General features: G+C 48.4%; 1 protein-coding gene across 4 annotated transcripts in view; it reads right to left on the bottom strand.

The window, feature by feature from the left end:
* Positions 1 to 15,597, bottom strand: part of PTPRG (protein tyrosine phosphatase receptor type G) — a 701,636-nt gene that overhangs the window by 112,782 nt on the left and 573,257 nt on the right. For all 4 annotated transcript variants that reach the window (XM_032411651.1, XM_032411652.1, XM_032411653.1 and 1 more), the window contains one exon: positions 2,049 to 2,233. In XM_032411651.1, coding sequence (XP_032267542.1) covers positions 2,049 to 2,233 — 185 coding nt within the window. The remainder of the gene's footprint in view (positions 1 to 2,048; positions 2,234 to 15,597) is intronic.

The raw sequence follows: 15,597 nt of genomic DNA, 5'->3' as shown, positions 1-15,597 counted from the left end.
AAAAGGAGAAAATGGAAAATTCCTAAAAAGCAAGCAGCCCTTGCTTCCTGAAACAACACACAACAAAAGGAACTGATTTTCAAAGACTGCCTAATGGAGGAACTGACCTGTCACTGAAACGTATATTCTGGGCCAAGTATGGAAAGCAACTCTGGGAGCTTAACGGCTGAGTGGGTTTCCCCGACATGGCTAGTGAAACGCTCTGAACAGGTGCACCAATGTGACTGACTACACTACATTCGTGGCCTCACGAATGGCTTCCTGGGGACGGCACTGGGTTGGGGTAAAGTTACTTCACTCGAAGACTCATTTCTTCCTTTTGGGAAAGGCAGGTAATAACACCTGCCCCACAGGTGTGTAGCCAGGCCACGAGAAAGAAGGGCGCAAGCTGGAAAAGGCTTCACGAACGTTGAGTGTTACGTTTAGGTTTCTGAGCCACCGCCACCGTTCAGTTAGAGAACAGCTTTGTTGCCACAAGTCAGCACTCTTGACTTCTTGAGGAATTAAGGAAATTCATTTTGTGCGTCCCCAAAGAAAATAACCACCCTTAGAAAATTCTGATAAAAAAAAACTTGCTATCAAAGCATGTTTTTCTCACCACCTCTCCCTTTGTCTGAAACTAATTTATGCCTCATTCTCTAAACCTCTGACCCCTGTTCTGTCTTCATTCGGAGCAAAATCTTTGCTCCATCTATGCAAGGGTTTATTAGAATTCACTCCCAGCCGGTATCTATTTATCTTTGTGTGTTTAATTATTTTCCACTTAGAACAAGAAACCGCATAAGCACCTAGACAAGTTTCTGCTGATTAATGTAAGTCATCTTTACTCCAGAAAGAGAAAAATCCCTTATGGACTTCCAGTAGTGACAAGAGAAAGGTTAGAACACATCATAACCTTGGGTGCCTTTCAATAGATTTCTCTCTGATTTCATGAAACTCATCATTCCCTAATGTGACCCAGATAACAATGTCTAGTGGGGAAATTGAAAATATAAATGGAAATGAAGTAAAGGAATCTTCATCTAAAAGAATATGAAAAATATTATTCCATAACTGATTGAATGGGCCCTGGGGACTCTGGATTGGGAAGAAAAAAAAAAGGTGATAACTGTCATTAAGAACCCCACTTGGTGCTACTGCATTTTTCATACGCACATACAATTACAGTTTCATTACGCCAGAGCCTTTTTTTGATTAACAATAAGTGCAAGGCTTTCAAACCTAAATGTGTCACTTTGAGTTTCTAGGCAAAGACTTCAGCCTCGTGCTTGCTGGGAGTGTTTGCTTTTCCAGCCGCGAAGACAGCATCTGCAAACATCTGTTCGGAAGGGCCCCGTTGGGTGTTGGCCATTAAACATAGATGTAAATGTTCACATGAGAAGCTGAATTGGGTGTGGACAGCTCGAAGTGAGGTCAGAGAGTCTAGGGTCTGAGAGCCTGAGAACAGTGATTAAAAATCACATGGTCGTCACAGGGCTCCTCCGTGGAACGGTTCCGTGTAAGGCTGATGGAGTACGGGAGTGGCGGGGACGGTGGACAGCTGTCTGGTGAGGGTGATTGTAGTGGCAGCAGACAAGGGGGAGGAGGAGGAAGAAGAAGTCTAGTAATAATAGCCTGCCTTTATCTAGCACTCACTGAGAGCTAGGACCTGTCGTGCGTTTGCATAGCTCATTTAATATTTACAATAACCGGATCCGCTAAAAAGCGCTTCGTGGAAGCTCTCCGTTGCTGCTAGTGGTTTTTCCAATGAAAGAACAAGCAGTCCGTTGTGAAGAGCCTGATTCCAAAGAAATGACCTAGCTTTTCCTGGTGGTGTAGTTAGGCAGCGAGGTAAGGGTGGACGGAGCCCTGGGACCGCGGGGGGGGGGGGGGGGGGAGCTCGGGCCACGGCCCCGTCGGCAGCCGCTGCACCGCGGCGCACAACCCAGGCGGGGGCGCCCTCCGCGGGCGGCGGGAGCGTCGCCGACACAGAGAACGCACCCCGCGCGGGCGCAGGGGCCCCTCTCCGAGCTGCCCTCGCCGTCCTGAACACAACAGGGAGCTTTTACCAAGTCCTTGTCGCTGTCCTTCGTGAACGTCTTCTCCTTCTCGTCCTCGTTCTTGGTCCAGCTGTAGGAGATCATGTAGTTCATGATGGGCGGGTGGTAGATGGTCTCCGGCTGGCTCCACGACACCTGCAGCGCCGTCTGGTTCAGAGGCTGCACCTTCATGTGGATGGGCGGAGAGCTGCAAACTGAAGACAGCACACGGCCACGCTCAGGGACTCCGGGCACAGCACCCGAGTCCATCCTCCGCCCCGGAGTTCATACACATTCCACCCTCCGAGGGCTGGCGCAGGAGTACCGGAAAGAGCCGAACTCCTTCCACCCAGATTCACCTCCTGCTAAGTTTGCACCTCTGTGTTCTCCCTCCCTCCCTCCCTCCCTCCCTCTCTCTCTCTCTCTCTCACACACACACACACACACACACACACACACACACACACTTGTTTTCCTGCAAAATCACAGAAAGCAAGTGGCAAACATGCTGACACATCACTTCTTAATACTCGGGCCTGCATCCCCTCAGACTAAGGCCATTCTCTTCTATAATTGCATTGCACTGCACACTTGCATTCCCCTCCCCAAATTCATATCTGAAGCCTCATCCCTCATGTCATGATATTTGAAGGTGGGGCCTTTGGGAGGGAACTGAGTCATGAGGGTGGAGCCCTCATTATGAAGGGGATTTGTGTTTTTATAAGAGACCCCAGAGAACCCCTTCACCCCTTGACCCCTTCACCCCACCAGCAGACAGCCGTCTATGAACCAGGAAGCGGGCTCTCACCAGACAGCAAATCTGCCCGTGTCTTATCTTGCACTTGTTGGTCTCCGGGACCATGAGAACAAAGATTTCTGTTGTTTATAAACCACCCAGGCTATGGTCGTTTGTTGTAGCAGCCTGAGCTAAGACAATAACCATAATAGCGTTATCATACCTAAGAAAATAAACATTAATTCAATAATACGATCTGAGGGGCGCCTGGGTGGCGCAGTAGCTTGGTTTCGGCTCAGGTCATGATCTCAGGGTCGTGGGATCGAGCCCTCTGTGGTGCTCCCTGCTCAGCAGGGAGTCTGATTGAGATATCTCTCTCTCTCCTTCTGCCCCTCCTGGTGTCTCAAATAAATAAATAAATAAATCTTTAAAAAAATAATATCTGATATTTAGTCCATATTCAAATTTACCTAACAGTGTGCAGTGATTATTTCTAGCCATCCCCCTCCCCCCCAACCTCATGTTGTATTTAGTTGTCACAACACCTTAGCCTCTTCAAATCTACTAGAGTCCCCCGGCCTTTTTCTTTCCATGGTGACTTATTTGAAGAAGCCAGGCCATTTGATTTGGGGGGTATTCCAATAAACTGAAATTTTAGACGTAATTTGGCTGTAAATAGTTCAGAGTATAAACAAATATAATTTAAAATGAGACCTTAAAGAATTTTAAAGCAAAGACACAAAAACAGCGATGATTTTCCTCTGAACTGGCAGTACTTCGTCCTGATGAGGGGCCTGAGGAAAAGCCAGGCAAATTCTCCTTTTTGCCCCTTTGGCTGGCAGGTTTGGAGGGAGGTGGTTCTCCATCTATCGACAGACAAGGCCATTCAAGGGTCAACACTATCAAGCTGTCCTTTAATAGTGTGACATAGGCCTTCAAATGTGTTCCTTCCCACTGGCCATCATTCCTGCCTCCAGGGGGCTTAGAATCTAACAGCAGGGTTTCTGAGCCTCAGCATTACTGACCTTGGGCCAGACAATCCCTTGTTCTTGGGGGGCTGTCGTGTACACTGTAGGATGTTTAGCAGCATCCCTGCTCTCTACCCAGTAGATACCAGGAGCACTCCCTACCTGAGTTATGACAACCAAAAATGTCCCCGGATAATGCCAGATGTCCCCTGGAAAGCCAGTCGCCCCCAGCTGAGAACCACTGGTCTAAAGGAAGGGGAGATGGGGATTCAGCAAAGAATGACAGGTGCAGCTGGTATTACACACCTGGACAGAATGGACGGACGTGAGGAGAGGTATGTGGTGTTTTCCAAGCACATTAGGGGAGGATCTGACTCAGGCTTTGCGAGCCACTCCCCTGAGGAAGGCACATCTGCCCGAGAGCTGACAGGTGAGTGGAGGTGAAAGGGGGGGGAGGATGAGAGGGCAGGTCAAGGGACTACAGCAGGGAGAAGGCCTGAGGGGCCAGAAGGAAGCCAGCAGGGCTGGATCCGGGCCCAGAGAACAAGGCAAGAGGCAAGCAGTGACTGGTGCAGCTGGAGTGAGAGGCCTCACACCCTAGATGCAAAGTCTGGTTTTTATCCTATGAGCACTGAGAAGCCACTAGAAAGAACTGAACCAGAGAACAATGCAAGCAGGTTTGCACTTTTCAAGATCCCTTGAGCTTCCACCTCCAGGTAGCAGAACGTGGAGGAGCCAGGAGTGAAGGAGGGGGGTGGGGAAGAGGTGCTGCAGGGGGTCAGCCTTGCAGACCAGAGAGAGGGTACGAGAACAGCGGGTTCTAGAGCAAACAGAGGAAAACCGAGAGAGGCCGAGTGATGCTGGACTAGGAAGTGTGTGAGGGAGAGGGGGGCAGTGAGGACCACGCTCAGGTTTGGGGTGCAGGAGGTGAGCATCACTGGAGGACGTGGGTCAGGGGACCATGGCTGGGTTCTGGCATCTCCCAGAAGATCAATTACATGGCAAGCAGCCCACTGCGAGCCAGACTCCCGTATTTTCTAACCAAGAGCCCCAAGCCCAAGGCTGCCCAGTGTAGCAGGATGGCTTTCCTGCCACAGAATCATGGGCCCAGCTTTAAGGACCTGGCTGCTGGAGACAAGCGGAGATTGATTTTGACAGGGAGGCATCCTTTTGCTCTTCAACTGCCAAATCACGCTTCAGCCGGAAAGATTCGCTTTGTGTGACTGAGACAGGAAGGAAGAAATAAATTAATGAGACATGCCCACTGCCCTGCAGAACCCCCGGAGGCTTCGCGCAAATGCCACCAGAGCAGGGACATCAAACAAGGAATCTGAAGGGAGGCTTCCAGCGAGACGCGGGGGTGTAATGACAACGTGAGGACACTAGGTGGTGCTAACATACCACTTTTAAATACCCCAATTTACTAAGTGGCTGGTAGTTTCTCAAGACCCAGCATGTGGCGGTGTGGGGCGGGCAAGAATCAGGAAAAGATCTACACCCCATCTTTCCAGGTGCCAATAATGAACCAAGGAGATTCATATATTGGAAAGCTTCCATCCCTCACAATGATGACCGTGTCAGATTTCCTGATTTCTACCTCTCTTCTCACATCCTACCATGTTCTTATTTAATCTCCCTTAGTCTGAAGACATCACTCCTCTGCTCCAATAAGTGGTGAGCTGTATGGGAATGCATATATCTCCAAAAGTTACATCATAACCACATAAATAATTCTATCACCCACATGCGGATGCAACCATTCTTCTTATTTATTCTTTGAAATTAAAATAGCTCGGTTTTCCTTTTGATTAAGATGATTCATGTTAATGTTTTTAAAAAGAAACTCAAGTAATACAAAAAAAAGAAGAGAGCTTAAAAAAAATCATCCAAAATCCCAGAATCTAGAGATGACCACTGTTCGCTTTCTGGTGATCTCCTATTTAGGTATCTATTCATACACATGGAAAAGCACACACATACAATTTTATGTAAATGGGATATGGTTTTACATTATAGTTGTTACACTGTTGTTGTGTTTTACCCAATAAATCATGAAAATATGTCCTTGTCAATAAAGAGAGGTTGGCATCACTGTTTTGAATGAAGGTATAGAGGTACAGAACTCCACTGTCAATGAACTAGAAGAAAAAAAAAATATATATATATATATATATTTAAAATTGAAGACTTTTATTTGAAACTAGCACTTAACTTTTTAAACGCTGAGATTATCATTTTGGAGAATCTGTGGATCACATGACAACTAGGGAGAATCTCTGTCCCATAGGACGTTTGTAAAAAAAAAAACCGTTTATTTTTATTTGAGTAGAATTGACATACCATGTTACATTGTTTCAGGTATATAACAATGTACTAGAAAATACTGAGTGAAGCTCACAAAAGAGGCAGGTCTGGCCTCTCAGGAGACCATCTACTGGGATTGAAATTCAGTAACTGAGGGGTCTCCAAAGGTCCACCCTTGTCCCAGACTACGTACTCAGTCTTTGAAGTGCAAAACCAGCTCAGGCAATATGTATAGGAATGAACACGGCTGCATACCAGTAAAACTTTATTCATGGACACTACCTTCCAATTTCATATGATTTCCTTTTTTCTTTTATGTTTACTTGCACAGCTACTATTTAGATACCAAGTCATCTATAATAGTCATTTTTTATTCAATTTATTTAAACTTAAAAAACGTAGTTCACACATGGGTTTTCATGTGTTGGGAAATCTTTTGATTGTTTTTTTTTTTTTTTTTTAAGATTTTATTTATTTATTAGAGAATGAGAGACAGCACGAGAGGGAAGAGGGTCAGAGGGAGAAGCAGACCCCCTGCTGAGCAGGGAGCCCGATGCGGGACTCGATCCCAGGACTCCAGGATCATGACCTGAGCCGAAGGCAGTCGCTTAACCAACTGAGCCACCCAGGCGCCCCTTGATTGTTTTTTTTTTAACTGTTTAAAATAAAACAATTATTCCTAGCTCATGGTGGTACAGAAGGTTGTGGTCAAGTTGGCCCATGGGTCAGTGGTCTGCTGATCCCTGATGGAAGATAAAAGGAGGCCAAACTTTTATCTGAAGCATGTTTGCCACCTGCATTTGCATTCTTGGCACTGGATTCTGCCCCTCCACGCAGCCTGAGAGGCCCACTCCTCCACAGAGCTGAGACTCTTCCCTAGCACTTACTACTATGTGGAATTGTATTACTGACTTCACTGATTACCTGTAATAAATAATCTAGCTGCCCACTAGAATGCAAACTCCACGAGGCTGGTACCTCTTCTGTCTTGCCTGCCACATTATCCCTGGTGTTTACAACAGAGCCTGGCACAGAGCTGGCCCTCAGTACCATTGTGGCTGAAGGAATGGCATGTTGGGCGGACGGACTAAGTGCCTGATTCCCCTGGTGCACAGGGCCTGTGTGCCATCACCCCCTCCACGATGGCCATTTTCCTCCCCCCTTCTCTCTGGTCAGCAACCCCCCACCCCGACCCGGCCTCCCTGAAGGTGTGAATTCAGCCTCACGCTTCCCCTCTGCCATCTTTGTGCTTCCAGAGCTCCCCACTTCAACCTGCCCATCATGCGTGTCCCCATCAGCAGCCCACCTCTCTGTCTCTGTGACGGGGCTGTAGGCACCTCCAGGGCAGAGACCACACTCTCCATCACTCGTGCCCTCAGCAGGGCCTCAAATTTCATTCACAGAACGAGGGAAGGTATTTAGCGCTTCAGTCAGGACCACTGATAAAGTTCCCATCTACAGAATTAGTGCCACACAGTCCACCCGTGGGGTCACCTTCAGGAGCCTCAAGTTTGTGTGAAGATCCTGTCCCCCAGGCTTTAACTGACATCTTCCAGCAAGGGGATGTTTGCCAGTCAGAAAAAACATTCAGTCTACAGAGATGACAAAACTCCCAGTACACCCAGTGGCTGGGGGATGTGAGGTGACCAGATGCCCTCCAAACAACAGGCACATAGGCAGACAGCACATTCCTGTGCTCCGTAGTTCCAAGTTTTGCTCGCCTTTTCAGTGATCGAATCTCTTTCCCAAAAACCTCCCTTAAAGTGCAAAATATAAAACAGAGCATTGAGGAATTCTGTGGAACAGTTTGGAAAAGCTGGTATAACAAAGCATGGGCTCCAACGCACCCTTGTGTTCTCATCTATAAAATGGGTGTCTGATACCTGGCAAAATCCTCCTCACAGGGCTGGGGTGAGGATTATAGAGAATAGTGGGGCTGAACAAGAATCTGTGAGGCTCAGGCCCAGTGGCAATTACAGGGATAAGCCACTGGGCCCACACAGTGTTTAAAAAAAAAAAGGCATATTTTACATATACAGCTGGATTTTTAAATTGGGCCTGCATCTATATGAAGCAGCAAAGCAGCCTCCCTTTCAGAGTGGGTGTGTGTGTGTGTGGGGGGGGTGCTCACTTTTGCCACAGTCCCCACCACTCCCCATTGCCTCTGCCCGGCCCACGTCACCCACAGCTGCCCAGCCCCCAAGGTCAGCTGAGTTTTCCGCTGGTCTAAAACGAGCACCAGGAGCCCTGTCTTAGGCATCCAACAGGTGTCCAATACCCTTGACAATGACCACGGCAAGCTCCAAGAACCCAGGGAGTGGGCCAGTCATCTTTTACACACAATCGAAGCCTTTTAACCATGCGGGAGTGCCACAGCTGGCTCTCTAAACAAATATTCCCCTGCGAGGTGTTCCTGACATCAGCCTTCCCCTTCTCAGGGGCCTGATTACCTTCTCACCGGGGTCTGATGGCTTTACACAGGCATCTCAGACGATGCTTGGTACCAGCGCTGAGAATTTCTGCCTTCATTCTGAACCACCTTTAATTACGAGCCCAGGCTTTGTTAAATAATGAAGAGGCTTCTAGCAGCGCGCCTAAGGTCCTCTGATTCTAAATCAATGTCAAGGATCTTTTCTCAGTGGTTCTTAGAAAAGGGTCGTTTCCCCCCCAGCCCCACCCCTACCCCTCTTCCTTCTTGGGGGGTAGATAAACTGATGTGATGGGCTCTGTTTCAAAGTCCCCGGTAACTTGCAAGTGCCTTCAACTATTGAAGGGTCTCCTCCCTGCACCCCACAGCCCGAGTGTCCCAGGGAGGCAACAGGCTGATTCCTGATCAGGAGTCAAGGGGCCAGCGCTGCTCCAACACAGCAACTTGGTGCAGACTCATGATTTCACAATGCTTTCACCGGCAATCACACCGTGCCTGGGCCAGGGGGCCGGGGAAGGGGGAATCTGTGACATCATCTACCACACAGGGTGGGTGTCCGAGGGCCCTGCCTGGCAGGGAGAGGGGGCAGTAACACTATCTCCTCTTGGAGCAGAAGAGACGCACTCAAGTGGCCTGGAGCCACGGAGCCTCGCCTCAGACAGCTTAAACGCCTGTCACTTCTTTCTCCTCCCGGCTCAGCTCAAGAACCCTTGAACATGTAGTCCTGTAGGGGAAATTTCCAAAGAAATGGCCTCAGGGAAGGATTTTTCTTTCTGAAGGGCTGAATCAAAGAGGCCTCGGTAAACACGAAATCCCCCCAAGCAGACCATGTAGGACTTCAAACTTGCAATTCCGGTGCTCTGGGGTGTCACCCCCCCCCCATCCCCGGCCAAGAGCTCACAAAAGGGAAGCCGCACAGGGACGACGGTGCCGGAACCGGGAAGGGGGACATCAAAGCCGGGCCTCAGCTCCGGCCTTTTGGGTTTTTATGACATCTGAATAATGTCCATCTGGAGCTGCCGGCTGCCAAGCACACGCCGAGGGCCAGGCTCCGTGCACTTATCTCAGATAATCCATGCACGCATAAATAAATCCGAGGGGTGGGTTCAATTATTCTCTTTAAAGATGATGAGGATATGGGGTTCAGGGAGCCCAAGTCACAATGCTGGGCCAATGACAGAGAGGGAGGGGGGTTCCGGACTAGAACCCAATCTGTTTCACTCGAAACCAGAGTGGGTGGCCGGTGAGCCATGGGAAGGTCACGAGCGTTCTATTCACACATCGGTTTTCCTATCTGCAAGATGGTAATAAAAATGTCAGGAGTGTTACTCAGAGGTTTCAAAGGTGAAACCGGCCCCAAACAGGTACGACACATGGCTACCACAAGCCTCCTTCTGCTCTAAGTCTTCCCCATCCTCTCTGTTCTCAATGACAGAGGAGATTATAAGGGTCTCTAGACAATTTCCAGAGCAGCCTCCAACTCCTTTGAGGCCCTGGATGGATGGAGCCCTATCACCATTCTCCCTATCAGAAATACAGTCTAAGCATGTGGTACCCCAAACCATCACGGGGATGCTGGAAATACGTGGGGTGGTGCAGGGTGCCCACTCCCAAGGCCTTTACTCTGCACTGTTCCGTGCTGACGTTGCAATAGTAATGAGTCCTATCTGATGAGCCTGGCCCTGGGCTGAGTTAGTGCATGTCACAAACCGTGTCGTGAAATCCCCTCTGTTAATTCTCTCGGGCTCCTGTCTCCACCATTACCCCTGTTGTAGAGTCAGAGATCCAGGAGGGTCATCCATTCACTTTTTCACTTTGGAGGCAGACTGCTTTGGTTCTGGACATACCAGCTGTATGGTCTTGGATAAAGCTTGGGTAAAACTTTCAGGATAAATGAATGAAACGCGCAAGCACATTCTGACTGACGTATAGGAATTGTGCTATAAAGAGTTGCTATGGTTAAGTATTTATTGAGCACCTGCTAGGTACCAGGATGCTGACCAGGAACTAGGAATAAGGGGGAACACAAATTGACATGGTCCTGGACCTCCTAGAGATTACAGCCCAGAGAAACACATCAGCCACTTAATCTTCCTAAAACAGAGTTCTTAACTTAGGGCTTCTTAGGGGCTCTAGATAGAATCCACAGAAATCTGTGAACATGGATGGGGGAAAAATATACTTTTATTTTCATTGATCTCTAACTAAAATTTAGTATTGCCTTACATTTCAAATACTGGCAACAAAGTGCAGGAGCAGTAATTTGCAGGACCTATGAGACATCACCAAAAGGAATCACAGATATATTCCGGTAGATTACAGTTGTTGCCAAGATCTCAAATTTTCCTTCATGTTCATTATTATTTCAAAATTACAATGGTTATTAGACCTGCTGCTAGATTTTAAAATTTAATGCCTTCATCAAGAAGCAGATTAATTACTATATTACAATTAAAAATTTTTTAATAATGTCTAAGGATAATTGGCTTCCGTGGTAATCTATTTTACTTTATTTTATGCATCTAAAAACCATCTACATGAAAAGAAGTCTATGGGATTCACCAGATGGCTGCAGGGGTCCATGGCATCCAAAATGTTTAAATACTCCCAGCACTAAGGATTATGTAATTTAAAAAATATTAAGTTTCTCTACAAAGAGTTTTTTTTTAAAGATTTTATTTATTTGAGAGAGTGTGTGAGAGAGACAGAGAGAGAGCACAAGTGGGGGGGGAGGGGCAGAGGGAGAAGCAGACTCCCAGCTGAGCAGGGAGCCCAACAATAGGGCTCGATCCCAGGACCTGAGATCATGAGGACCTGAGACCTGAACAGAAGGCAGATGCTTAACCGACTGAGCCACCCAGGTGCCCCTGTACAAAGGTTTAATGAGGAACCCTGACCCAGGTTTGGGAGGTTGGTTAGGAAAGATTTACTGAGCAGAGTGATGTTTGAAATGACATCTGAATAAGAGTAAGGTTTATCAAGTGAACAGGAAGGAAGGAGGCTTAGATACATCTGACAGAAAAAACCCAGCTTGTACAAAGGCCCTGCAGCTGGAAAACTGGAAAGAAAACTAGCATGGCTGGCAAGCAGAGAATGAAGAGAAAGGGTCCAAGATTAGGTCTCAAAGCCAGGAGGTGTTGGAGCCAGAGTCCATCCCTAGGTGGGTCTTTCTCAAGGCCAGGCTTTGCTGAACAGCCACTTTCTCATGATGGGAGAGACTCCGGTGCACGGTGGCCCCACATTCTGCCATGCACAAGGACAACTGTTTTTAGGTTTTAATCTACGGTGTCTTAACTAAAGCATCCGGTCATGGGATAACAGAAAACACATACGTTCGTCTCTGCCCCCAGTTCCTGGCACAGAGCCCCTAAAACCCTTGCAATTTTCTGAGTACTAAGAGCACTAGGAGAATCTCTTGTTCTAATGTTTGTTCTGGACCCCAATCCCTGGCAGAGGGCTCCTGAAACTCTTGTAAATCTCTAATTAACAGAATGCTCCTAACTCCACAGGGACAGAAACTCCTACACTGGGGACCCTCCTAGACCTCTCCCTATGTACCTCTTCATCTGGCTGTTCATCTCTATCCTTTATCATATGCTTTAATAGACTGGTGAGCACAATTATGTGCTTCCCCAAGTGAGGTACTCTAGCAAATTAATCAAACCTGAAGAGGGGGTTGTGGGAACCTGTGATTTGTAGCCAAGTCGGACAGAAGTTTTTGGGAACCTGGGGACCTACTACTTATGACTGGCATCTGAAGTGGGGTGGGCATAATCTTTTGGGACTGAGCCCCTAATCTGTGAGATCTGATGCTCTATCTCCAGGGAGAAAGTATCAGAACTGAGAACTGGGGTTTCCCTTACGCAGGAGGGAGAACTGTAAGTTTTTCTAATCTATCTGTGGATTTTTCTTCTACACCACCCAATGGCATCCCCTCCATGCCCATGAATAAGCCTTGGTGTGCAATCAGTTTCTCAGCCAACAACTGAGGATTAGATGCTCTGTGTGGCAATTACCATGGAAGACAGCAAATCTGAAAGCATGCTTATCCCATCAGCTGTCTCTGCTGTGCATGTAACAGAGCCCCATGCTCAGCACTGAGCTACAGCGGCCAGTGACCAGGAAGGCTGAAGCAGAAATTCAATTCTCCAGTCCTCCAAGCATGTGGTTCTGACTTTCCCACATTGTGCTCTTCCTGACCTCTCCTACCTCCTTGGAGTCTTTTTTTTTCCTACGTGAGAGCCCTCTTCCTGAGAGTTAAAGGCATGGGAGGTGTCCGTGTCCTGCGCAGGAAAAAGCATTGTTCAGCTCGGCGCTCGGGGAGGTGGCCAAGTTCAGAACGACGCATGTTCCCAGCCCCACTTGACAACAGCTGCTTCTTGGACACGGTGGTAGGCTGGACTCCCTGTACTGTAGGGCCGCCTTCCCTCCCTTTCAAGTTGAAGACGCCGTGATTTCCTGCCAGCAGGGCAAAGTGGACCCATCCCACTGTAAGTGAGCCCAGCATCCTTTCCAGATAGCACCCCTGAACTTTTCCCTTCTCCCTCTGCCTTGCCCTGGGCACGGGCTCCACGGGGAGGTCTGTACCAGACACCAGGGTGCAAGGCTAGGGTGAACAGAGGCCCAGGGACCTCGTGCTGGAGCTGGGTTTTCTCTGGCTGAGTCTCCTATTTCCCACCACTGAAATGATGTCATGGCCTCAGTGATTACCAAGAAATGCCCCAGTCACCTAGAGTTCTGTAGCTGCCCTCAGCAATGTGAGACTTTTTCACCTAAACACCACCCAAGATCTAAGATCCCATGAGCTGCCTTTATAAGTGGTTCCAATAGCTATATCAAGAGATCAACTAATGACCCACACTGATAGGTTTAGCCATTGATTCTAGATGACGTGATTCATTAGGTCAGGGTGCCCGTATGTGTTTCAATTTGGTTCTTACAATAATTTTTCTCTTACAAAGAGGTATCCCCAAGGCTGGGTATCTACTAGGATTGAAAGAGGTATCCTGGCTCCTGCACAACAGTCACCTTGTTAGCTCTAAATCTCTGCCTCTCGGGCGCCTGGGTGGCTCAGTCGGTTAACCACCTGACTTCGGTTCAGGTCATGATCCCAGGGTCCTGGGATTGAGCCCCATGTTGGGGGGGGGGGTCCCTGCTCAGCAGGGCGTCTGCTTCTCCCTTTGTCCCTCCCTCTGCTCCTGCTCTCTCTCTCTCACTCTCTAATAAATAAAATCTAGAAAAAAAATTAAATCTCTGACTCTCCCTTGACATATTCCTCTTATTTGATCTCAGTTGTGGCTCAGGGCATGGGCTCCACTGTTTGGATTCCAACCTCATTTCAACCCCCAGATGCGGCACCTGCACCATTTGGTTAGGCCGTTTGGTTAGGATGGCCCTCAGTGGGATGGTTCCAGGGTCTCCCGTACCTGGGGACCGGCCTCAAGCAGCCATTCTTAGGCCTGGCCAAGAGGTCCCAAGAGGAGAACAGGAAGTCTGCCGCTTCCAAGAGGAACCAGACTATGAACAGGGAGTGCCCCTGGTGGACCCCAGGGGCAATTACCTATTCAGCACATGGGAAGGACTGAGCCCCCTTGGTCTCTTGGCTGCCCCTGGCATATGGATCCACACACCCTGAGGAGCCACATGGGCTTCTAGCTGGTTGCTGGAACCAACGGATTTACGTGGTCAGTACACTCCTCACTGAGAAGGCTCCTCTCTTCTGGGCAGGCTTTGCTGGTACCAGACCATGAGCATAGAAACCGCAGGGCTCTTCGCACTCGATGATACCTATTATCATTTAGTGTCAGACATGTAGGCAGCACCTTTTCAACACAGGCAGAGATTTGAAATGGGAGAGCCAAGATGCTCATTTCAAGCGCTCAGACCATTGCTTTGCAAATCACAGAACCACGGAAGAGAGGGCCCAGGAGTGAAGCCCGCAGCCATGAGCACCACTGGCTGTGGAAGGCAAGAGAAAAAGATGCTTCCAGAGGACTCGACACAGGGCTCCCATTACTGTGCCTTTACAGAGGGGTCTTTGATTATCAGGCCCCAGGGACGGGGGAGGTGAGAGGTTTCTCGTGGCCTAAGCCAAGGGTTCTGTACACCTTCCTTGCACCTGAAGAAAAACAGCCTCAACTAAAGTGTGTTTGTTTGTGGAATAATCAGTGGGAAGGATGGGGAAGATAAATAGTCTGCCTCCCAGCTACATTTCTCCTGTGACTCCACAGAGATGCACGTGAACATCTCGGAGCCTCATGCTTCACGGGCCACGAATTCTGGTTAGCTAGGAAGAGGGGATGTGTGTCACTCTGGGAGGAAGGATGTTGTTGACCTTTATTAATTTCCAGATTACTGTTCACCAGCTCCACAGTGTCTGCACAAACAAACCCAACATCAGGGAAGATTTTTCTAGAGAGCAAAGAAAAGCTGAAGCTGTAGGAGGGTTGCTAAGTCGGCCTTGAAGATCAAACTCTGCCTATCTGCCTGGAGATAGTGAGGATTAAGTAATTAGGTAATATTTATAAAGTGTGACAACGATAGACAGCCCCTGGTGTCTGTTACTGATATCTGCTCAACAGCTCTCAAGCCATAACACAGTTCTGCCTGGAAGCATCCTGACACCAGTGCCTATGCCATGTTAAGTGTCCATTCTCTGCTTTTCGGTGTGGTAGACTGGTTGTTCCTTGGGATGGAGAGGAAAGCCCTCTGTCCATGGTTTTTTGAGATGAACACTTCCATCTAAGTAGTTCATGGTCAAAGTAGAAGATGGCTTCCCAAACCTCAGGAGCCTCTCTGATGTCAGGGACTGGGAGTAGTGTGGAACCCTACTCCAAATGTCTAGCTATGCTCCTCCCATAAGAGGACCTAGTCTGGCCTAGATCAGAAATGTCCCGAATGTGCCAACTCTTGTGGCAAGAATCCTTTGACTCTTGGCCACCTGGCATGTATGGATTAGCTTAATCCATCCAACCATCCCTCCCTCCTTCCTACCCACCCATCCACCTATCCATCCATCCATCCATCCTCCCACTCCTCCTCCCATCCATCCATTCATCCATCCATCCATCCTCTCACCCCTCCTCCCATCCATCCATCCATCCTCCCACTCCTCCTCCCATCCATCCATCCATCCTCCCACTC

Source organism: Phoca vitulina, unplaced genomic scaffold (assembly GCF_004348235.1).
Source record: "Phoca vitulina isolate PV1807 unplaced genomic scaffold, GSC_HSeal_1.0 scaffold13, whole genome shotgun sequence".
NCBI classification, from domain to species: domain Eukaryota; kingdom Metazoa; phylum Chordata; class Mammalia; order Carnivora; family Phocidae; genus Phoca; species Phoca vitulina.
The sequence above is the reverse complement of the archived record's forward strand: the minus strand, read 5'-3'. Positions and strand labels throughout refer to the sequence as shown.